General features: G+C 43.3%; 1 protein-coding gene across 3 annotated transcripts in view; it reads right to left on the bottom strand.

Annotated features, from left to right (window-relative positions):
- Positions 1 to 23,015, bottom strand: part of Adam23 (ADAM metallopeptidase domain 23) — a 161,999-nt gene extending 138,984 nt beyond the window's left edge. For all 3 annotated transcript variants that reach the window (XM_075952037.1, XM_075952038.1, XM_075952039.1), the window contains exons 1-2: positions 22,681 to 23,015; positions 21,245 to 21,462 (exon numbers count right to left, since the gene is read on the bottom strand). In XM_075952037.1, the coding sequence (XP_075808152.1) occupies positions 21,245 to 21,462; positions 22,681 to 22,879 (417 nt within the window). In that variant the 5' untranslated portion in view covers positions 22,880 to 23,015. The remainder of the gene's footprint in view (positions 1 to 21,244; positions 21,463 to 22,680) is intronic.
- Positions 23,016 to 25,623: the final 2,608 nt, after the last annotated feature.

Here is a 25,623-nt window from a genome sequence, read left to right as displayed (position 1 = left end):
GGGGATCCATTGCCCTCTCCTGAAATCTGCAGACACCGGGCACATGTGCTTTACAGATGCCATACGTGAAGGCAAAACACTCATACACAAAAAACATAAATCTTAAAAAAAATTAAAGATCTGAAGGAGGAAGTAAATTCAACAGAACACATGCTCTGTGACAGAACTAAGGTTTGAGTAAAAAGCGAAGTTAAATGGGAAACTACAGAAGTCAACACAGCTCTACTTAGGAGGTCTAAAACAATAGTTTTAAGTATAATGATTAAGTGATATTTTTTTATCCCAAGAGACAGTGTATACTGTAAAACTCCTCCCCTCAAAAATAAAGTATTAAACACAAAAGTATTCACCTCAATGGTTAGTCCATGTTAGCTCTCTTCCACAGCACAGAGGTCATTTTGTGGCCGTGTATGTCAAGTATTCTTGAGGAACAATGCAAAGTTCACCTGTGCATTTTTGAAAGTGCATCTCCCTATTTTAGAAGCTACGCTATCGTCATTCTTAACACCAAATGTGTCATTGCTGTTTGTCCCAGTCCTTTGGGAATTCTGAGAGTCATTCTTACTGATTTTATCTTATTGCCTATAGCCTCCATCTCAAAGACCTGTTCTTAAATCGGGGAAATTAAGATATATCTCACATTCTACTAAGTAGTATCATTTTCTCAAGGTCTCTTCTAATTTAGTGACCAAGGTTTGGACTGTGGAGCTGGTAAGATAGCTCAGTAGGAAAGTCTGAGTTCAAAGCCACAGTGAAAGGGGAGAACCAAAAATTGTCCTCTTATCTCCAGTGTCTTTTTCTCTGTCTGCCTCCTTCCGGACTTTTCTCAATCTCTCCCTCCCCTCCTCTCTCTCTCTCTCTCTCTCTCTCTCTCTCTCTCTCTGACTGTCTCTCTGTCTCTCTCTTATACACATACACACACACAAACACACACACACTGCTACTTAAATCAACAAGTGAAAAGCAATTTTTGTGAATATTTCTTTTTAGACCACAGTGATCCAAGATATTTAATAGTGCCAATAAATAGGAAAGAAATTAGGTAATTTTTCAATTTTTTAAATTTTATTTATAGGTATGTCAAGTGGTTTTTATTACCTGACATAAGCAAATAACTATATTAGGGTAATATTTAGTTATTAATGATTACAGAGGAAACAATGCTATCAATATTTGATAAATAGCCAAAAACAAAAACTACTTAGAGAACATTAATTTTTCTAAAATAAAGCTTATAATAAATGTAATACTTTTCTCATGGAAAAAAGGAGATTATATTTAAATGAAGACAGTACATATTCTTTCTGCCTTCTATCTCAATGAACACTAAATTAGCCAGTTCCCTACAAAGTCAAAAATTTACAAAATACATAAGAAAGTTCCAGGACTTACATGAAGGTGGCCGAAGCCTACATTTGCTGGCTCAGAATGCAAACAGATATCCTATAGAAAGTAGTGTTGGTGGACCGTTCTGTTTCCTAGTCTACAGGTTTGCACTGTCTCTGGCAGGGTCTCTCGGCCTCCGCACACCTGGCAACTTGAACTCATTGTTTCTTTGACTGGGGATGGGAGACTATCTACACAACATGTTGGCAGCACCCCGGCCTCTACCCACAGATGATCCCAGCATCTGATCCTCAACTTGGGACAACTACAAAATATCTCTTGGCGTTGCCCAATGGTATATAAGAGCCAAAACTACCTTAGTTAAGAATCCCTGTTTTATAGATGCAGGAGCTATGTGGATTTAGATTTTTCTAGACACATTGCCTTTACACAAATTCGTTTAACCTTCTCTTCAAAGCCCCTTTGCAGCCATCAACAAAGTCCTTTAGATAAAACAGAAAGTAAACGGTAAAGGAAAAGACAAAGTTCAGTTCTTTCCGCAGGTAGAGTAAGCCACCTGAGGAGGAGGGAGTTTTAAATTTTTATACCCATAGAGACTCCTCAAAATTAAAGCCCTGGTTTAAATCCGTCACAAGGGCTCACACACATTCTTCAAAAATAATAAAGAAAGCAATAATGAAACTATGTACACGGTCCAAGATTTCAATCTCTTTTAGAGGATGTTTAAAATGACTTTCTTTCCTCCTGAAGTGACAGCTTCTTATTAGCCTTTGAAATGTCATTTGGTGACACAAAAGCAAATAAATGTACTGTAAGCAGCTGGAAATGAGAGGGAATGGAGTCATAACGGAGCCTGCATTCGGAGGCTACTCGGCTGTCTCTCCACAATTGAGGCAATATGCTCTCAGAGGATGAAACTCCCTGAGTTCTCAATGTCATTTGCTGGATGATGGCTCCGACATCTCCACCCCACTTTGCCCTGTCCCTGACACCACAACTAAGTCACTCATTGATCAGACACTCTCTGCAGCAAAGTGCAGAGAATGCTAGCTTCTAAGCTTCCTCCACAGGCTCCCTGGGAAAGGTTCAGCAGGCATTCCAGACTTCTGGGTTAGTTTCTTATGCCTGACATAGTGAATGTCTATAAATATCAGAGATACAAACAATACAAATTGTTATCTGACACTTCTGGAGGTCAAAAGTCCAAATCAAAGTCTAGAGACTAAAGTGAAGGTGTTGGTGAGCCTGATTCCATCTGTAGAGCCCCATCAAGAGTCTAGTTCCTTATTGTCTGATATCCCAAGAATGAACACAGTCCTTGACTCATGGGTCCCCCCCCAGCATGCATCTGCACCCACTGTCACCTCCTCTTCTCTCTGATTCATTTGGGCCACAGTGCTCACATGTGGTCTGTTGCGGGAGGTCCTGCCGTTCCTCCAGCCTATAGCTGCTGAGATACCAGCCCATTGGGGCGTGGTCTCTCTCTCTTTAAAAAAGCGGCCACTTCCCTCTCCTCTCTCTCTTCACTTCCTGCTCCACCGGCGACTAGACTCCCTTCCTGGTTGCGCAGAGGGCTGACGGTGATCTGTAAGTTTTTTCCCCTTTAAATAAATACCACCCTATTAATCATAATTCCAAACTGGTGTGGCATTGTTTATGACTTACGCCTTCAGTGGTCTTCAAACCTCATTTTACAATCCTTTAATTAATTATACCTACCAAATCTCTTTTGTCAGGGAATGTACCCTATTCACAGGTCCTGGAGATGCAGATGTGGACAGCTTAGGGGAAGAGAGATTCATCAACACATTACGGCCCCTCTCATGTTACAGCATAGTCACCAGAAAGCCAGAAGATTCATCTCTAAACATGTACCAAATCTAGCTATTTATCTGCCATGCATCTGCTACCACCCTAGACAGCTGTGCACATGCCCCAAAAGATCTCCTACATCCACTCTAGCCCTACAGCACTCCATCCTGAATAGGACTGCCAGATTGTCTCTTTAAAATATAAATCAGGTAATGTTTGCTCCCTTCCTTCCCTTTTAAAATATTTCCCCATCGCCGGGCAATGGTGGTGCACTCCTTTAATCCCAGCACTTGGGAGGCAGAGGCAGGCGGATCTCTGTGAGTTCGAGACCAGCCTGGTCTACAGAGCTAGTCCCAGGACAGGCTCCAAAGCCACAGAGAAACCCTGTCTCGAAAACCCAAAAAATAAAATGAAATAAAATATTTCCACATCATCTGAACATAACAAGAAAGCAATCCTAACAAGACCGTTGTCCTCTGGTCCTTTCTTAACTTGAACAAATAACACAGCAGGAAATATGCAATACTTTTTCATCCACAAAATGTCTCTCTGTCCTTCACCATCAACCTGCCAAGGCCTTACACACAGAGCACGCACTCCTGGGAACCCATCATAGGAGTATAATCTGTTCCAGCTGCTCTCCCTGGGTCTCCAAGTTCATCTCTCTCTCCAGAGGCCAAAGACGACAACTTGACACATAATTCTAAAAGTAAATCCCTTCAAGATTATTTTAAGTGTATAATGCCTGCTAAAAATCACACACACAAAGGGAAAGAAAATATGTCAGAAATAAAAGTCAGGAGTTGGGAAAGACAGAGGCACACAATAGTGAAGTATGCTCACCTTTCCTCTCAACAGAGAAAAGATAATATCTTAAGTTGATGGGAATCTAAAAATAGGACAGAAATAAATTATTAAATGTTATGAGAACTAAAAACAGAATTCAACAGCCTTGGAAGAGAGCTCAGAAAGAGACTTGCTATTCATCTTGTGCCACTGTAACTCTGAATTTTTAGACCACGTTGGGAAATGTAAGAGTAACTATGAATTTCACACAACACATTTATGCCAACATGGAAATGTGCATCTTTACATATATCTACCATCCGTTTTCCACCTATTATAACATTCCTTTGCCATGGAGTCCCAACATTGCCCTTAGGAATTCTACAACCCAGAAATTGTCTTGCTAAGGACTTCATGATAAGTCAGGGGTGCAACATAATCCAGCTGGCGGTGTTTCTATTTAAAACCACTCCTCAGCCACTCAGCTTTACTTCTCAAAACTCTTTTCTCATTGGGTCACTTTACACTCTTTGTTCCTGAAGCCTGTCACTCCCCCCACACACTTTCTTTGGTACTACAAGTTCCTGTGAGTCTTTGATAGGGACACTTGAGTTGTGTGGAGGTTAAAGGCATCAAATATCTTCCTCAATGTTCCCCTCCTTATTTTCTAAAACAGAGTCTCTCACTGAACCTGGAACTCATGAGTTCACCTAGTCTAGCTGGCCAGTGAGCCCTTGGGATCTATCTACCCATGTCCATGCCCCAAATATAAGTTACAGACATGAGTTGTCATGGTCAGCTTTTCTTTACATGGGTTGTTATAGACCCAAACACAAGTCTGCAAGTTTGCACAGCAGACACTTCTCTAAAATGAGCCTTCTTCCCACCATACCTATTTTTATTTTCAGATAAATATCCACAATTTATTATTCCTATTCTTTGTTTAATACCCCAGTTTCAGAAAGTAGCTATTGCACAAACAGAGCCAATCCTAGAAATAATGAGAGACCCTTCACTTGACAGCACCTATCTCTTTTTGAAGGACATTCCACAGATATACAACCTGTGAGTGTTGTATCAAATGAACTATCCCACATCAAAATTAATTGACACATAACAATTCTAATCACTGGTTCCCACACACCTTTTTGGCAACCTCCTAAGCGGATCCAAATCACATTAAAACATCCCAAAATATAATTCAATCTTCTTAGGTTTAAAATGACAAACTTTAAATACAGATAAATAACTTACGCAAAGTTGGAAGCCTATTAATCAATCATTCATCTCATAGCATGGTTTCCTTATTAAAGAAATGTGTGCAAAAATTAATAGAAGGAAATTATCTTTATATTTATTATTGTTGTTATTGAAACAAAAAAATCCTCTATATCTAAACTTATAGCTAACATGATGGTCAATAGTAAAGACTAAGTTCAGAAAGAAAATGAAGGTACTTATCTCTGCCGCTTCTGCTCAACACTATAATGGAAGCCTCAGCCAACGTAATTTGCTGTAGGATAACGCTCTTGTACACTGTAAAATTTGTCACTTGTGTTGGTTTTTTTAAAAAACGCTGGTTGGCAAGAAGTGACCAGACTAAGAGAATTCTGGGAAGAAAAAATGCAAAGAAGCAGCAACAGCATCAACAACAACAACAACAAAAAGCCAGACGCAGAGGGAGCAAGATGAGAATGCCTTACTGAGAAAAGGTACCAAGCAATGTGGCGGGTTAATTTAAGTTGTAAGAGAAAGTTAACAATAAGTGTGACCCAATAGGCCAAACAGTTTATAATTAATATAAGCTTCTGTGTTTCTTTGGGACTGAACAGCTGCAGGACTGGGCAAGACATCAACTTTTGTCTACAGTAATTAAGCAAGAAAAAGAAATAAAGGCGTCCAAATTGGAAAGACAAACAGAAATTCATCTGTCTGAGCATGACATAATTTCATATACAGAAAATCCTACATTCTACAAAAAGAAATCAAATAGTAATAAATAAATGAACTCAGAAAGTTTGCAGAGCACAAAAGCCACACTCAGAATTCAATTTGAAGGGCTGGGTGTGTAGCTCAGTGGTAAAGTGCTTAATAGAGTATGTGAGACCCTAAGAAGATCCTCAGAACTACAAAATAATGTCTGATATCCTCGTGCTAGCAATAAACAATCTGAAAATTAAATTAATCAAACAACCCTATTCACAATGAAATGATGAATAAATTAAATATGCAAAAGATATATTTCTAAAACCACAAAACTAGATGAAAGAAACCTACAGCCACAAATATATGGGTATCCATCAGGGTTCATGGATTTAAAACTCAAGAGAAAAAAGTGCAAACACTACTCTAAGCAATCGAGAGAGTGATCGAAGTCCAGAAATAGGAAAATATGTCCCAAAGTTTATAATGGAGTCTCAAAAGACCCCCCAAACAACCAAATTCACCTGAAGAACAGAGCCTACAGGTGCAGCTTAGTGGTAGAATATATGCTTATCATGCATGTGGCCCCTGGTTTCAGTCAGTGCAGGGGACAGAGATCTGACTGACACTCACTGACTTCAAAACTTACTGCAAAGCTATGATAATCAAAAGTATGCTAGTGGCCTAAAGAAAAACATGAAGGCCATCAGAGTACACTATAAAGCCTCACACAAATGTAGTCAGACGATACTCAACAGGATACTATGGCATTTTAAAGCAGAAAAATGGTCTTTTTAATACACGATAGGAGAAAACTGGATATGCACATGCAAAAAAAAATTGGAACCTGATCTTCCATGACATTTATTTAAAATTTAAATAAATGGTCATCAAGAACCTAAACTTAAGCCCTAAATAATAACTTTCAGGAAAAAATGGGAGCAGGAAAATTATGGGGGGAACCTCATAACACAGGAATTGGTAATGATTCCTTGGCTACTACACTAAAAGCATGGGCATCAAAAGAAAAACTAAATGAGGCATCACAAAAATGATAACTTTTGCACATCAAAAAACACTATCTGCCTAGTAGCACAGGCCCATAATTCTAGCTATTCTAGAGGCTAAGGCGGGAAGGTTGCAAGTTTGAGGCCAACCTGGGACACAGAGTGAGTTCAAGGGGAACTGGACCACTTAATGAGACCTTGTCTCAAAATAAAAGTAGAAAGATAGATGGTAGAACCCTTGCCTATCAATCAGAACCCGTGCCTGTCATGCCTTTGAGCCAATTCCCAATGTAGGGAGGGAAGGGATGTCAACAGGATAACAGAGTCCACACGAGATGAAAGAAAACACTTGTAGGTCAAGAGACTGAGGATTAAATCTCAGAATATGTGAAGAATTTCTATATATCAACAACAGATAAAAAACAAAAAGGGACACAAAATGAATAAGGAACTTCTCCAGAGGGGGAAATATATATATATATATCATCACTGACTATATCAGAAAGTATTCAACCTTAGTAACACTGAAGAAATAAAGACAAAGCCTTGTGGACTTACCACTTGACACCTAATAGGATAGTCAGTATCTAAAAACTGAAGATAAAAAGGTCAACAAGGATGTGAAACCCTTACACAGTACTAGTGAGATTGCAAAATAGGGCCACTGCTATTATATATATATAAACACATACAGGTTTGTCCTCTCTTCTCTGCCCAGGAAGCCCGAAGTATGCAGAATGGTGTATTTCCCTAAGAGCCCTCCCGCCAAAATTCTGTGAAGATGTCTGTCTGTTACCACTGTTGAGTCTCTACACTTGGCCCTAGATACCCAGAAGTAGGAAAGAGCTTCTTCCTGTGGAAATAAAAATAATAATTGGACCACAGAAACAGCCTCTCCCTTGGCCGAATCCAGAAACATTAACTTCTCAAGTCACTGACCCATAAAAGCATTCTGGGCAGAAAGATACCCTTTATTATATCACATCAGCAGATATGTTCAGATGATGCTCTTGTTTTCTATTGTTATAATTTAAAAATCCACTTTAATTCCAAGATTTAAAATTTTTAAATAAAACAAAAACTTTTTATTAAAATGTGAATTAATCAAAGTACATAAGTAATTTTGATATACAATTTTAATTTTTTAAACAATTACATTAAATTAAATTAATTCATGTTGTAAAGTGAATTCTGTAAAGTATAGCTTACTATATTTCAAATCACTGGAGAAACTGATATTTAAATATTATTCATTTCTCTAATTCATGTGCTCAAAGACATAAACATAAAGAGCATTAGCACGTCTATCTATCCAACTACAATAGCAACAGCTTAGCTTTCTTTAGTGACCACATCATTATCTGAGAAGATGGGAGGCTCCTGGGGTTGTTGAGCCGAGGTGACATAATCCAAACAGGATTTGACACCCTCGTTTTTGGCTGATGTGTGCAGAAATGACAAGAGTGGGAGGAGGGAGGTGGACAAGGACAGGAGAAGAGCTGACAAGACAGTGTAGGCAAGAGGTGATGGCACGCTGGACCAGCTTGGCAGAGTTTCTGAATGGCAGTGGAGTCAGTGGCTTGAAGCGATGCTTTAGGAGAAAGAGTAGGAGAAGGCTCTTAGCCTGAGCAACTGCCTGAAAGAACACAGGAAGAACATGGAGGTGTGGGCTGACACAGGAAATGTTAGCATGATCATGGTAAGCCTGGGTTGTCTCTTACATATCAACGTAGAACAAAAGGTGACAGTCACAGGGCTAGGGTGACCTTCCAGGGAAGGTCAGGGGCCCTCAGACTTTACACTGCGAACAAGTGCTTCATAACGGTGAGTCAGCCTAGCTCAGGAACTTCTAACATATTAGGGTGTAGAAACACCCAGGAGAATCCACAAGCAGGGGAAATCTGAATGAAAAGACAAACTTATGGTCTCATATAGGCAGACTTTTAGATTTCAGTTATGCATAAAGAATTTATTTTATAGAAAATAGGTTAGAGGTAATTATGAAGACAGTGTGGGGAGGGCTAGTTTATAAATACATTATTTGAGCAACAATATTAAATGCTTCAGTACTTTATCAAAATGATGGATACCGCCCAAATGAAAGAACAAGTAAAACAAAAAATAGGTATTAAATTAATTATAAGAGAAAGGAATAATGATTAACCATTTCTGAAAACAATTTTGCACACCATTACAAAGCCAAAAACAACAAAATGTCATTTGACCATCTCCTCTGAAGGGAGCAAGTGATGGTGTTCCCACAGCTCAACAGGGATGGTCGCTGCTAGCTTTTGTATGAACGTTCCGCAGAGATAAAAGGCCACTTTGTCACACAGGACAACGCACAGCAATTAGCAAAGCAATTAGTGAGCGCTCACTACAAAGCCATCATTCCTAAGCGGTGGAGAATCTGCGCCAGCTCCTCGGGCAAACAGGCACACAGATTTTACCTCCTGGCCGTGGCCTGTTCAACTGTATCCCACTGTGCAAATAAAAGCAAACTGTATATCTGTTATTTTCGTTCCTGTTTTGGTTTTATCTAGTTGGCAGACATAGGCACACTCTATTTGTCACGGTCTCATCCTTGCTATCTTTTATTTCCAAGCCAAGGAACTTTCAAAGGCAAATCTAAGTTGTTCTCAGGCTTGAGTTGGGAGAGTTGAAAGGAGGGGAGAAAGGTGAATGGCGTCTTACTGGGACCATTCTTGGGGGGGAAATTATCTTAATGGTTTTTTATGTAGAGCACAAGCAGAACAAAAAGATGCCCTGAGGCTGGGGGGCATAGCTCAGTAGCAGGGCACTGCCTGGCACTCCCAGGCCTTGGCCTCCACTCCTGCACTGCCAAGAATGAAGAAAAGGTGACGAGAGAAAGGTTTGCCTTTCAACTCACTAAGATGCCCCATTTCCAAGTCTCACATTTAGGGAAAGCTCCTCTAACGGCCACCGTGGTTTGGCAAGGGCCACAGCTAATTAATTCATCTTGCACATCCTCCCACAGTCTCTCCTTGTCAGAGTCCCACCCCGGCCTCCCAGGAGCTGAGGCAAGCCCTGCGCCCACCTCAGTCTTTACGCCCGCTTCCACCTGATATGGACCCAACTCCTTTGCAGCTCAAACCAAGACTCTGAAAACCCTGAATCCTTCTTCATCACTAGCCACAAGGGTAGCAGGAGGGGACGAAGAATATGTCCTGATACTCCAAGCAGCCCTCCTCACACAGCTGTGAGAAACACCTCGGGAAAATAACCTAAGGAAAGAAGGCCCCTTGGCTCCTGCTCTCAGAGGCTTCCGCCCTGCTCAGCGGGCTCAGCAGGGGCACAGGGCAAGCACTGCTCAGGTCACGGTGCCCAGGAAACAGCAGGGTGAAACACAGCCCCAAAATCTACTTCCCACAGCCTGGCCCCACCTCCTGATGTGTCCATCATCTCCTGAAATAGCAACACCAGCTGGGGATTAAGCCTTTTAACACACTGGGGGGGGGGGGGCATTTCATATTCAAACCACAACAATGGCCATATTTTTTAAAATCCTATTTGTCCCACAAATGAATGGATATACCGGGTCATTAAATGGCCATTTCCTTGCTTTGAGTTGAAATACCATCTTTGTATTGAATCGCGGGTTAGGCTGCATTCCACGTGCTGACAGAAAGGCTAAATTGGGAGTTCTGTCTTTTTTTCCTACTAAAAACTAAAGGGAGGCTGTACCAGCTTTACCAGTTCTTGTTAAATAAGCTTACTTCAGACGCCCACCTCCTTAAGCTGCAAGTTCCTATAAAGTATACAAGAATATTTTCCAAAAAAAGAAGTCACTTCTAAAATGAGTCAATGTCTGGCACAGCTTGGAAACACCAAACAAGTCCATCTCGCTTTTTAACATAAAGAAGGAAAACTTGATAGAAAAAAAAATTAAATTAAAGGCTAACAAGGAAGGTGCCAGGCCTGGTGGGAAACCCCTGCAATCCCAGTGTTCTGGAAGCTGAAACCACAGTTTCTTAAGCGTGGCTTGGGCTACATTGTGAGTTCAAGGCTAGCCTGGGTTGCTTAGTATAAACCTGTCTCAAAAATTAAAAAGCAAGAAAGAAGATAAGGAGGAAGAGAGGAGAGGAAAGAGGGACAAAGAGGGGAATGGAAAATATAAAGACCCAAAAAGCCACTGAATGCAGGGAAATCCTGAAGACAGTGTGTATGGGAATATACCCAGGTACACAGCTCACGTGTCATTAGCTCACCTCATTAGACTTTTGATCAAGAAGACGAGTGTCTGGGCAGAGAGATGGCTCAGTGGTTAAGAGCATGCACTGCTCCTCTGAGATGGGTTCACCTTGCCTGTAACTCCAGCTCTAGGGAATAGGACTCCCTCTCTTAGTCTCTGCAGTCCTGCATTCATAACCACACACACATACACACACACACTAATGTAAATATTTAACAAGTATTTTGAAAAAAATTTAAATAAAAACATTTTTATCTAAAAGAGAAGGCAAATTCTCTATGCCCCGTCCATGGAATTGTTACTAAAAAAAAAAAAAAAAAAAAAAAAAAAAAAGCAAGGGACTGGAAGTCTGGAGACACAAATTCCACATCCAGAACATAGAAATAATAATCATCTCAGTAGTTTCGCTATGAGGATCATGTGTGGTATTACGTATGACAACACTACCATAAAACTGTTCAAGTTTGCCGGGCGGTGGTGGCACACACCTTTAATCCCAGCACTCGGGAGGCAGAGGCAGGCAGATCTCTGGGAGTTCGAGGCCAGCCTGGTCTGCAAGAGCTAGTTCCAGGACAGGCACCAAAGCTAAAGAGAAACCCTGTCTCAAAAAACCAAAAATAAAAAAAAAACTGTTCAAGTTCAATTCAAAAGCTATTGGGTTATATTCGCTGTTACAAAGCATTGGAGAGTTGAGCGGCAAATTAATTTATTGTGTTCTATTTCACTAAAAAAATAAATAGTTGGGAGACACATGGGGGGAAAATTATCTATGCATTCGGTGATTTACAACTAGGTGGACTCCATTCACAGTGGCTTTTTTATATGTATTAGCAAGCCTCTGTATGCTTTGAATACTACTGGTTAATAAAGAAACTGCTTTGGACCTATAGCAGGGCAGAACTTAGGTAGGCAGGGAAAACTAAACTGAATGCTGGGAGAAAGGTGGCAGAGTCAGAAGAAGCAATGTAGACCCGGCGGACACAGACGCCAGAACTTTAGCCAGTAAGCCACAGCCACGTAGCGATACACAGATTAATAGAAATGGGTTAAATTAATATGTAATAACTATCTAATAAGAATATAGAGCTAATAGGACAAGTAGTGGTTTAAATAATATAGTTTCTGTGTGATTATTTCGGGGGTGAGTGGCAGGGAACCAACAAGTGGCCTCCTTACTACAGCCTGGCGACAAAGACAGCCCAAAACACCAACTAAGCAAGCCGGACAGCAACTTACCATGACAGTTTTTAAACATCCATACCGAGGGGAAGCAAGCTCCAGAGAGATCCTGGAATTCAGCAGGCACTCAAAATATCAAAATCGATGCCTTTTCGTTGGTTTATTTTTTCTCCTCAGTGGTGCAAGAGATCAGACCCAGTGCCGGGCGAGCACTAGGCGAGCACTAGGCAAGCACCCTACAGCTGAGCTCTACCTCCAGCCCTCTTGGAGGGCTTTGGTTTTTCCCTGTTGCTGTTTTATTTTTGTTTTAGGTTGTTTTGTTGCAGCTGTTGTTTTGATTTGCTTCTGCCCAGGCTCTAGCCAAAGAAGGAGTCAAGAAAACAAAATTTTGAGGATCTGGACTAAGTCACAGGTGCACCAAAGTGGGTTCCCAGGATGGAGACTTCTATCCCCGACCGCGCCATGAATGAGGATGGCTTTTCTCAGGATCATGACTCCAAATAAAAGATAATTTGATCTATCCTTCTTGTAATAGAATTTCTAGCATTAAACTCGATTAAAGTTGTACTAAATGTACATGAATTCTGAACACAAAGACTCCCCAGGATCGCTGCCGAACCCGACCCTCAGTGAGCTGTGGCGAAGGGGACCTGTGTCACCTGAGAACCGAATACTTTGTGTGAATAAAACTTTATGATTGTGTACTTCATGATTTGTGTGCTTTCTGGAAAGGAAAAGAATTGATTCTGAAAGCTCAAACCTTAGGAACAACTAACTTTTCAGGCCTTAAAGATAGATTTGGCGAGATCCTCCGAATTAAGCAGGAATTTAACAGAATTTTGCCTTCAAAGCCTCAAGCCACATTACTAACAGATCAGGGTCTTTCCAGGGACACACACATCTTCTGAGAGTACCCCCAGAGTTTGGACAGATACGAATAAAATCATGCACATAGACTTTTCCATAGGAAGACTGACCTTTGGACAATGAGACCCAGAAGAATGCTGGAAGAGGAAGAAGAGGGGCTCGTGGTCTAAGAGGAAAGCGGAGGAGCACACCCTGAGTGCTCTGCCCAAGGAAAAGTTATCCAGCTGAAAGGATGCTTGCTGGATGTGGATAAAGGGAGTCACGTGATCTGTCAGCAGTGGGACTGATGGATTGACAGAGGCAAGAGGCAATGACAAGAGCACAATGAGGAGAGGAGGGGTAGGCTCGGGGCTCAGCATCAAGACTTGATCAGTGACTATTTATAGACAGGAAGTGAAGGAGAGAAGAGGCAAAGATGCTCCCCAAGTTCACTCTTCCATGCAGAGAGACAACATCCCAGAGAGAATGGGGATGATGAGCAGCTCTCTCCTTGCCTGAACTACTTCACGCAGACTGAAGCCACCAAACCTGGGCAATCACACCAGGCAAAGAGTCCTGGGTTATCTTCTGACTGGCTGAAAAGAGGGACGGTGGACCACTAACCCTGAGAATTGAAGGCAGGATGGTAGCAGCAGTTATACAGTTGACAAGAAGGAATTCAGGGCCACACAATGAAGCTGGACTTTGAACAGCATGCGTCAGCTGTGAGCTGCTCAGATTGATTCTGGGGCGAGGGGGTAAACAAAAATGGTCTAGACTTGATAGAAGAAAAGTCTCAGAGACAAGGATCCAAATTCAAATATGCAAAGATTGATTCTGGGGCGAGGGGGTAAACAAAAATGGTCTAGACTTGATAGAAGAAAAGACTCAGAGACAAGGATCCAAATTCAAATATGCAAAGATTGATTCTGGGGCGAGGGGTAAACAAAAATGGTCTAGACTTGATAGAAGAAAAGACTCAGAGACAAGGATCCAAATTCAAATATGCAAAGACACCAAGAAAGCAAAAAAAATAAAGAAGGTTACAACCGAGGCAGGAGGAAGCCTAGTCTTTTGTCTGCTGCTATAACTGAATACGACAGACTAGATGACTTTGAGAGAACGTAGGTGCATTTGGCTCCTGATTCTAGAGGCTGGAAAGCCCCGGGCCACGGCATTGGCGTGTGCAAAAAGGCCTTCTTGCTGCATCCCGACAAGGCTGAGGGCATCACATGACACACAAAATGTTCTAGCTAGAGCGTCTCTATTGCTCTCCACATAAAACCATCAATGCCATCATGGGGCCCCTACCATCTTAACTTCCTCCAATCCTAACTACCTCTCAAGGTTCACCATCACATACCACTAAAGTATGAGTTTGAGAATAGCATTTCCAACACAAAATAGTGTAGAACACGTTCAAACCACAGTCTGTGGAGTAGAATTGGGACCCAGGCCAGTTCTTTCTTCTCTCTGACTTATTTGAGCAAAGGTTACTCCCTCCTCTGCATGTCTACCATGTTCCAGCAGCTAGTAATGACACAGACATGAACTACACACCGCAGCACCTTGGTTCTGACACTCCACCAAGAGAAAGAGAAGGCACCAAGTGTTGCTCTCTGCCTTTTCCTATCCTTATCTAAAGCATATGCCTACATTACCTCGATAGGACTCACTTCTTAACAGTTGGTGCCCTTGTCACACCCAGAGTCCTAGGCCCACTCTGCCCTGTATGGGAGATCACTGTGTCCACTATCCTTGTTATTTTATCATCTCCAGGTACCTGTTGGTGCTCAGAATGAATGGGCCAGAGTTGTTAACGTCCTGTAGGAAGGTGAGCTCTTCGCAGGTCACGGAATGGACTCTCGAGAGCATGCTCACTCCTTAAGCCCCCTCTCATGACTCGCCGTGTGATGTGGACTAAAGCAAAGCTCTCCATCTGTCTCCAGTCCTGACAGCCTCCCACTTCTCTCGGCTCTCTCAACTGCACAGTCTATCAACCTTGGTCTCCAGACTTCTAGAGAATTACAAGGACCTTTTTCTCACTAACCACACCCCATCCCTGGTCTCTCAAATGCCTTACTGTGCTGTACCACCCTCCTCCATGCCCACAGCTGAGCAGTAACTGAAATGCCTGAAAGAAACACTCTGACTGGAGGAGGGGCCACCATAGAGGGATTTTTGCTATCTTAAACAGGATAAACATATGTTTGCAACGTATACAACGCCAAAACTCAAGACTAAAATTACCTCTCCTGATGATCTAGCCCAGAACCAAAAATAACTAAAAAGAATCCGGAGGTTGTTTTCCAAGTTCAGTATGACTATAACATTAAATGCTATGGCAATCACTACATTCTTTCTGTATCTTTTCTTATATATTTTGTTTACACAAAAATTCCCTCAACAGATACACTAGTCCAAGTCCCACAAATGACACAATAATAAACAGAGTTTTACAAGTCACAAGCTTGCAATGATTGCCTAGAAACTCCTGGGAAACTTAGGAAGTTTGTTGAGGTCAATATCAAAGTCCATTTCTCATATAATCTTCTACCACAACAGAGGAAGGGCTCTGCACCATTCAGACCTGGCACCAGACTCGGAGTTTGCTGATGCAGAAGCAGGGGTGCGTCCACAGCGTAAGACTTTACAAACATAGCTTTGGCTAAAACTTGGACTTGTGAAAGGGACTTTCCGGCCAGATTCCTTTTTCCCAATTCCACAAGAGTGATACTTCCTCTTAATAGACAAGGATCATAAAAACATATATCCCTGACTTCTAAAGATTATTAAAGACATCCTGCAGGAGAAACACTTGGGATGTAAAGATTATTAAAAACATCCTGCAGGAGAAACACTTGGGACCTCCTGTCCCATACTGCTCTTCCTATTGCTGCATAACAAGAAGAACGGAGCTTCTGGCATCTAGAAAATCAAAAACTCAGAACTGGGAAATAGGATGATAGGGTGCATCATGTCAAATTCCCAAATAATCAATAAGAATATTGTTTGAAAAACTGAAGTAAACTCAAAAGCATAATTACTATGGTCCAAATTTACTTACAGCCAGGATGCGGCTGTGGTACATATGTGTTTACCACACATGATTCTCTGGATTCAGCCCCCAGGAAGGAAAAAATTGAATTCACTAAATCATCTCTTTTTCTCCTCAGTCTGCAACCGTAGGGAGTAAGGAGCAGACTGTTTACCTAAAAGTCAGTCCATGGCAAGAGGTCAATGTTTTGGTTACTCCATTGATATCTGGGTCACATTCCCCTGACCCTGAGCTGTGGCTCGTGTTTCTTAGGAACAGACTTCACAGAAGCACCTCAAAAAGGAGTGGATGAGTGAAGAATGCTCCTCACCTTTGTCCATTTTACTAGTGCCCTTCATCGATAATATATTACTGTGTGTAATAATCATATTATTAGAGCCCTGCATTGATATTAATACATTAGTGTGTGTAATAATCATATTATTAGTGCCCTGCATCGATATTAATACATTAGTGTGTGTAATGATCATATTATTAGTGCCCTGCATCTATATTAATACATTACTGTGTGTAATGATCAAATCATTCCTCCTAGATTCATAAAGCTGGGCAAGTCTTGATAACAAAGAGACATCAGAACATGCAAAGCTCAATCTTCCATCTCACACAGCACTGCTAACATGAGTTGTCTGGGGCTTCTTCCCTACACATCAAGCAACTGGCAGGTTCTTCACAATGAACAAGTCAGGCGCTCTCTAATTCAATTTTGTTCTGACACTATACATCTGGAGATAGTGTCAGATCTCATAGGTTGAAGGCTGAGTCCCACAAGACTTCAGATGTCAGTCACAAGTCCCAAGCCAGAGCCTGTGCTGATGGAAGCTGGCTATAACTCAGGGGCCTCAGCACTCCCTGCTCAGGGTTGATTAGCTTGCTCAGAGCAGCTCACTGAGCTCTGGGGAAACATGTACTAGTCGCTATGAAGGACATTATAGAAAAGTCAGATGAGCAGCCAGGTGGAAGAGATGCATAAGGCCAGGTATGGGAGTAAGGTGTTGAGCTTCCAGGCTCTGTTTGGGTACCACTCCATCTTGGAACCTCCACATGTTCAGTTACCCGAAAGCTCCCAGAATCCGATGCGTTTGCATCTTCAGGGAAGCTTTATTAGGTAAGTATGGTTGATTGTGTCACTAGGTACTGATGATCAACCAAATGTTAAGCCCCTTTCCTGATGGGCAAGGCTGAAAGCCCCAACCCTTCAATCACGCCTTCATCTTGGTAGAGGCTAGACCCCCAGACTAAAGCTTCCTGGAGGGACCCGGCCTCCAGTCACTGCAGTGCTATCCCACAAAAGAGCAGCGCAGGACCTGATGGTTTCAGGAAGACTGAACCTGTGCGACAGAAACTGGATGGACAACAGGTCTGTATTTTCCAGCATCACACGAAATGACTAATTTCTGTAGCAGGCCCGAAAACTGCTACATCATACTAAACTGACCTTATAATAAACTATCAGCCAATAAGACTGTCTATAAAGGAATCTTAATTTGGGAAAGCACCAAAAGCAAAAAAAAAAAAAAAAGTTTAGGTCTGAGGGGCTTATTTATTCTCTGCCTTCTCTGGCTGTCTTAGTCCATGTCTCATATCCTGGCATAGTTATAAGTGTACTCACTTCTCTCAAAAATGGAGCTGTTTGGACAACTGTTTCTACAACATTTCGACTATGTAGAAATTGAAATAATTCCTGTTATAGTTTGCTTTCTGCGGCTGTGATAAAACACCTTGACCAAAGCAACTTGGGGAGTAAAGAGTTTATTTGGCTCACACATTCCGAATTGCTGTCTATTACTGAAAGAGTCTGAGTAGGAACTCAAGCCAGGAGCCTGGAGGCAGGAACTTAAGTAGAGGCCTTGGAGGAGGGCTATTTACCAGCTGTCTTATAGAACCCAGGACCCCTGCCCAGGGGTGGCCCTGCTCACAGTAAGCAAGGACCTCCCACATCAATTACTAATCAAGAGGATGTCCCCAAGAGTTGCTGGCGGGCCATCTGATGGAGGCACTTTCTCAGTTGAGATTTCCTCCTCCCAAATGTTCTTAGTTTGTGTCAAATTGATAGACCAAAAAACTAACCTGCAAAACGCCTCAGCATTCCTTGACAAAAAGAAAGCTATGATTTTCAAACCCAATAACATATACCAAGGTGGACTACACACGCAGCTTTCAGACTCCCCAACTGTGAAAGAGTTAATCAGCATTTTAACTTTCCATGCATCCAAAGCAAGATTATGAAACTTCTTCAGACATAAATGTGGAGCTTGGCCTTGCGACCTAGATTTGGGAAAGCCCCATTTCAGTCCTCCCCCCAGTCACAGGGACTCAGAAGGGAGGCACAGTGACTCAGCATGTCTAGGGCGTTCATTAGAATGTGCCTCAGCGCAACAGAACCCGAGTGCAGGAAAAGTTCAAGTCCGCAGATATTAAAACCAAAAACTAGTTTTTAAAGCAATGAGGATGCAATTCTATGCTTTCTCCTTGTAACTTTTGGGAGGCAGCAAGCTGACAAGTCTCTCATCACTGATATGAAGCAAACCATCATAGAAGCCACTGGAAAACATACAATATTCCTCCATCCTAGTTAGCAGCAGAAACTCCATTGTGGCCCAGACTGCCAATCTGCCCTGAGCTACTACCCAAATTACCTAAAGCTAGGCTGCAGCCCCCCTAACCTTCACATAGCCACAGCATGCCCCCAACCCCGCACACAGCACCCCCAGTCTCTCACACAAGCATTCCACTCTTTTCTGATTGGTTGGCCCAGAGCTGGTCTGAGCCACCAAATCACAGAACTCCCTGACAGGCGGAAACTGTGTCACCATCAATGTCCCCAACTGCTTCTCCCAGTACTACACTCTGATTGGATGGGACTCTGGAGCAGGCTCTGAGGTCCCTGCCTCAGAGACACAGTTTAGAACCCGAACCCTGCCACCTCCCTGATATCAGGTTTCTCCTAAATGAATTTTTGGCTTGCTCGAACCCAGTCTTTTGTGGTGAATTATTTCCAGATTCTTGTATGTTAACAGTATTTCTTATCAACCAGTTCAAGAAAACCCTAAAGATACCAAAGAAAAGGAAACCATGGACCATAAAAGGAAATTTCACGTAGCACCAAATCAGATCGGCACTATTAAAATCTGACCCAGGCACATCTCAGAATCTTGCTTATGCCAAGCCTGTGTCTCCTGGAGAATAACTACGACTTTTTCATCCTTGCAACTCTTATCTCTTATCTGTGAACCCTTACCATACAGCTTTGCATATGAGAAATGTATAACAGATATTTACGGAATTAAACTAAAAAGAAAAAAAAGAGTTTTGAATATTATTCCTGCCTAAACATTCTTTTCAAAAGTCAAAAAGAAGTCCGTCTATGGGGGAGGGGCTGTCAAGAAGCTTAGTCACTTCAACATCAAACCAGGTTCCACAGGAAGACTCTGTGCCTCTATATAGTGACAGGTAAAAGTTCAACAGATATTACTATCATTAAGTCAGACATATGATGTAAAATCATACCCACAAGCAAAACAGCCATCTAAGGCTAGACCACCGGGCAAGCATCAGTCACAGAGTTCAACACCCAAGTTAAAAAGAAATTCCACCAAAGCTTCTTTCAGATCTTGGCTGAGGAGGGCTTTGACGTTCTTTAAAGTCAGCCTTGGAGCAACTTTGGCCTTCCTCCAGCGCCCTGTGCAAAGGCCCTGGAGTTTAAAAACTATAACCACAGAGCACAGCCCATCCCCCCTACTTGGCACAAGGATCATTTATAAGGGAAGCTATTTAGTCTTCAATGCTTGCTTGACCTTGGATGTCTCTTCCTAAAGACAACACCCACCCCCTCCACCCACAAGACGTGAAGTGTTAGTTGCTCCTCTGATACAGAAAACCTTCTGAGGGAAAGACTTGGCCAAAGAGAAGTTCATGATCTGAACCACAGTGGGCAAAAACCCCTTCAAAATCACATGAACAAGCCGAACAGGGTTAACGAAGTTATTCAGTAGGAAGAAAGCTTTGTTTCAGGACCTCACTTGTTCTAAAAATAGTAACAATTAACAGTTCAAATCCAAAAGCTACTTTACAACCTTCAGAAGAGTCATTGAAAGGCCTTGTATCCTTATCTACCCATTTATGAAATGGGGAAGGACACTGTACTTACCCCTATTTCAGTAAACTAACCACACACTGGTGCAAATCACAGAAGCTTGGCCTAAATTCTACATGCTTTAACTACTTCCTTCTCTTGCCAACTGAACAGGAACTGTTCAGAAGGAAATACATAACATAAGGAGTCTGTTTTCTTTTTCTGCACCTAATACAGAACAGAGGCTCCACCACATCACTGTGGAGACCTGCTTCGGGTCCAATGACACAGGAGAACGGATCCCATAAACTCTTGGGACATTAAATACTTCTGTCTTCAATCGAAAACAAGCGCAATACCACTTTCTAAACCAACCTAGAAGCTCATGTTCCCCATTGACGCAGAGAGTCCTCAAGGATGATGTCAACCCAAACTAGTTGTTATCTTAGGCAAGTCATGGTTTCCTCTTCTTCGGAGCCTCTTGAAATGCCAGATTGTTTACTGACAAAAAAATATCATGGCAATGCTGCCATGCCAACCCAATGCCCATCTAAAGAAATAAAGTAAACTCAAATGCAAGTTCTACACAGAAACACTGCTGGGGAAACGGCAGCCACACTGCCTATCGGCGAGGCCTTCTGCGGACAGACTGCCAGGAGTTTTTATCTCCAGAAAGGTAGATCCCTGCATCCTTACGTAAAGGTCCCCAGAACAAGTACGCTCTACTGTTTAGTACCAAAGCACCTGAGGGACATGGGAACCAAGTTCCTCACGGGACATCCGAAATTGTTCAGTTTCATTTAGTCAAAGAAACAAACAGTAAACCCTGCCCTGGTCGATCCCAAGTTAATTCTCTCTGGTTTCTCTTCTATCATCATATTAATTGCTTTCTTAATAAAATGCTGCGCTAAAATTTGTGAAATCAGATTCTGGCAGAAAGTCAAACCGAAGGAGAAGTCTTCATGGCAGCAACCCGGGCCTACTCAGCCCCTGCCTACCTTACTGTGTTTCTGCTGGTGTCTGGCCTTTGTGTCCAGCACATGATAAGGGCTTTCGGAGTCCTGGTTGATGTAATATACCAGTCTCGAAGGCAGTGTGATTTCCTTCTGCACTGCACTGCTGGAGCTGGTATTGCTGCTGCTGTTCTGTTGCGATGCATTGCCTTCATTTGCCAGGATTCCCAGGTTTTTCTCTGCAGTTTCATTCCAATGCAGAGCTGGGGGTGGGGTGGGGTGGGGGGAGAGCAAAAAGCACAAATATACACAAACATACACATAGACATCCAGTAAGTATGTACATTCTAAAATGCACCTTTCCGTTAATTGCATTAACAAAGTTTTCCTATTTATAAGGAGGTAGGAAGTGGAGACGCAGAAAAACAAGTGATTGTAACAGTGGGATACTCTGGGTAAGTTAGGAGCCAGGGAAGCTTATACAATCGTGGCTCTATATTATATATTATACTATAGCCATTGTAGACCTTCCCTAACTAGTCTTCGATCTGAATGTCCCAACTATGAGGGGGCAGGGACAGAAAAGGCTTAGAGAAGAGTCAGCAACTGGACATGCTCAAGGGTCCTGACCCTCATCCCCTCCCACTTTGGAGGTCAGAGCAATTCAACTGGACCAAGCTCAGCATCCTGTCTGGGAGCTAAGAACATTCCTGACATGTCTTGGGGCTGAATTCATGAACCTTGAATGTAAAGTGATTCTTTCAACAATATATATATATGATTTTCTTTTCTTTTTTAACTTTGAGATGAGGGAAAAAACTGTTTTGTCATAAAGGGCTACAGAAGTTGGCAACTTTCCAAATTCTTTTTCTTTTACTTCCAAGGTCAGCTTTCTGATTTCAGTGACTTCCAATCACCAGTGTGCTCAACACTGTATTATTCTGATTGCTCATTATGACAAGCATTTTGGGAAAACACAGTCAAAGGTCATGCGCAAAGTGTGTCTTGGAGACTTTCATTCTCTGGTCCCCAAAGTATGCCTCCCTCACCTTAATTCCAACAGCAGACACTAAACCTAGTGGGGAATTTGAAGAAACAAGCATTTGCCACTATTATTGCATGCTCCCCGCATTCATAGGAAGGTTCCCCAAAGCAAGAAGCAACTTGATTGCTCACTGCGTATCCCTGTCCCTGGAAGTTACATAGGGAGCGCTAAAGGACTCAGGAGCCACGAAATACCTCTGGGTGTAACCCACAGTCACTGGAATGGGTCTTTAGTGAATGCAACAGAAACGGACTTCCAAAAGTGAACTAGCATGAACCTGGGCTTGGGACTGAGAAGGGTGCACAGGTCGACAGAAAGGCGCTCAAAGGCCAGGCTGGGGACCCACACGTCCAGGGTACACGCACCTGCGTGCCCTTCTCTCTCCTCCCAAGGGCCCCATGGAAAAGGCAACGAAAAGGGCACCGGCCATACCCACCACTGGGCGCAGAGGCCCCCCAGGCGCGGGGCCGGGACGAGGCGGCGAGCGCTGGCAGCAGAAGGACGAGGAGCAGGCGGCAGGGTGGCGCGCGGGCCAGCACCGGGCCGGCGGGGCAGCGACAGGGGCCGCGGGAGGCGCCGGCCAGGCTACAGCCCGCCAGGGGTAGCCGCCGGGAGCTGCTGCCGGGCGGCTTCATGGCTCATCGCTCCCGGGCGCCGGTCCGAGTGACCCGCGAGAGCTCCGGGCTGGGCTGCGGGGCGGCTGCGGGCGGAGCCGGTCACGCCGGCTGGGCGCGCATGCTGCGGCCGCGGGCAGGGGTCAGGGGCCGGGGCTGGGGGACAGCGGCGCGCCCTCCTCGGCTATTTCCGCCTTTCGGGAAGCGGCCTGCAGAGAGGGTCCCCTCCGCTCAGCCAAATTAGACCCTCCCCAGTGGCTGCACCCTCCCAGTGGCGGGCGCGGCCGCTCCTGTGACTGCGGGGGTTGCTGCCGGGCCTGAGGATGCTGAGGAGGAGCACGGGAGCGAGCGGCGCGGGCACGCGCGGCGCGGGCACGAGACACGGGGACGCGCAGCGCGGTACTGCACCCCACCCTCCGGGAGCGCGCCCGAGCGGGCTTTCGGGTGCGGATGCTGATGCTCTTGCAGATGCTGATGCTGTGGCCCGCATGGACCACACTGCGCATGCTCTAATGTGGGAGCCCCGGGGAGGTGGGGGGGGGGGTGCAGAGTGATACAGCATCCCAGGCAGCATCAAAAGAGATGGTGGCACCTCCAAATATGGGGGTAGGGGAGAAACAAGCCTACAGTCAGGGTTGAACCCAAAGAGAAAAGTGCAGACGATTCCAGTCCTGCGGTGGGCCTGATCTACCAACAACTTGCCAAGGAAAACGACCCATCCTCAACACCCACTTCTATGCCAACCCTCTCCAGCGCAGGGAAAACTGAGTCCACGCATTTTCCTTCTAAAATCTTTATTTACTTCCTTCCCTCAAATAAATATAAAGGGCCGCTGCTGGGGAAGTAAAAATAGCTGTGCTCCTCATAACGAGTGGGATGACGGTGGGAAGCTCTGCGGAGCATCCGCAGGCTTGCCTATATGGGCATGGAGCCACTGGGATCCCTTTGCAGGGTCGTAGGTCCTTCCTGTTTGTGCCCATAGGTTTGAGGAAAGCTAAGTTCAAAAAGTATGAGGGGCCATGTCTGGAAAAGAATAAATACGGAGGAGTAGAAACCAATCGTGGCAGCTATCTTGGGAAATCTATCGTCTATCAACCTTCCTTGGCGGTGGACAGACATTTCTGAGAATACATTTCTATTTATGGGCTCCAGTCTTACCTTGTTCAGAGAAAGGGGATACTTTCTCTTACTTCTGTCAATTCCCTGGCTTGGGTGGGTTAGTAGCCGCTGCTAATTCTGGTAGTTCAAATTAGAATTCGAGACACATTTCTATACCACCAGACTCCAGTAATACCAGCATTGACATATACACTCTACCAAGGATGGCTAAGTAATAACAGTGGTATCTTATTCCACTATCTGTATTTAAAATAGAGGGTCGGGGAGGGTTCAAGAAGTTAACCCAAACACTAAGCATAACTCTAACCCTAACCCAAACCCAAACCCTAACCTGAACCCTAACCCGAACTCTAACCATAACCCTAAACCTGACCCTAATCCTAAAAAAGAAAAGAAGCTAAGCTTCCATCACCATCACACTGTCAAGACTGTTTGCTGCCTTCTCCACTCCAGCTTCACCACAAGAACTTCCGGAGAGAGATAGGACGGACAGACCTGCACACAGACCTCAGATTGTTGGGGTGTCAGATATTAATTTTAGCCTTTTCATTGCAAATTTTAGCAGGAGTATTTATGAGACACATCAACTTGTAATTAGTATTAACACTACATATACACACAGAGAGACTCCGTATGAGGCAGTCACAGTTTTCCTTTTCATTCACATTGTAGCCCCAAGTCCTAACATGATATTTACTGCCCAGGGAACTCTCTTGGATAATACGTGATCAGTGAGCCAGCTAGGAGGCTGTGTAGATTACCCAGTACCATGGTGTAGTCAAGCTGCTGAGTGTGTAGGTACCCTAAGGCCAGTATTCCTGCAAAGGACTTGCTCAAGAGGGCAAGGTGGCTAGGTTGTCCCAACTTGTATTTGTTATACTATGCATCCTGGAAATGAATTTGGGAGAATAAAACCAGAAAGAAGACAGCCAAGGACTTTGAAGGGAGAAGGAAATGAAGGAGAAAGTGTCTCGGCACAAGTTATTTCAAAGGCATGTCTCTTAACCGAGAGACACTCTCTCAGTCTGCTCACTAAGTAAACCTACCATCTGAGCTGGGCTGACGGATCACCACCATTACAACCCACCAGCCTACGCAGAATGTGGTTCCATTCGGTTTCTGATGAGGAGTGGGGATATTTACAAGGAAGGATGCTGATTTATGCTGTGTAATGAAAAACAACATTTATATGTAGCAGTGTAATGTTTACAGATGCACTTAGAGGCGAGGCAGTGTCCCCAGCAAGTGAGGCAGGAAATGAGTAAACCACAAGGAAAGTTTATTAATTAGCATTTGCTATTTAAATTCTACTTAAATAAAGGTCAACAGAATCACATATTCTTTAGTTGCCAATTTATTATATTTATCATTATTCTTATTATTAATTTAAAATGTTTCATTGTGATAGAGTTTACTTCTGAATAGTCCAATATTTACCATTGTGGTGTAGGTTGTTAACGACTTTCTTGATTCCTCTCCAATGCCTTGCTCTGCGTATGCAAATCGGCTTTTCCCTAACCAAACTTAGCAAAAACAGGTCCTAGGGGTGCAGGGCTGACCTAGCATGTGAGAGGCCTTGAGGGTTCCATTCCAGCATTTCACACACACACACACACACACACACACACACACACACACACATACAT

The sequence above is a fragment of the Microtus pennsylvanicus genome, chromosome 17 (assembly GCF_037038515.1).
Source record: "Microtus pennsylvanicus isolate mMicPen1 chromosome 17, mMicPen1.hap1, whole genome shotgun sequence".
In the NCBI taxonomy this organism is placed as follows: Eukaryota; Metazoa; Chordata; class Mammalia; order Rodentia; family Cricetidae; genus Microtus; species Microtus pennsylvanicus.
The sequence above is the reverse complement of the archived record's forward strand: the minus strand, read 5'-3'. Positions and strand labels throughout refer to the sequence as shown.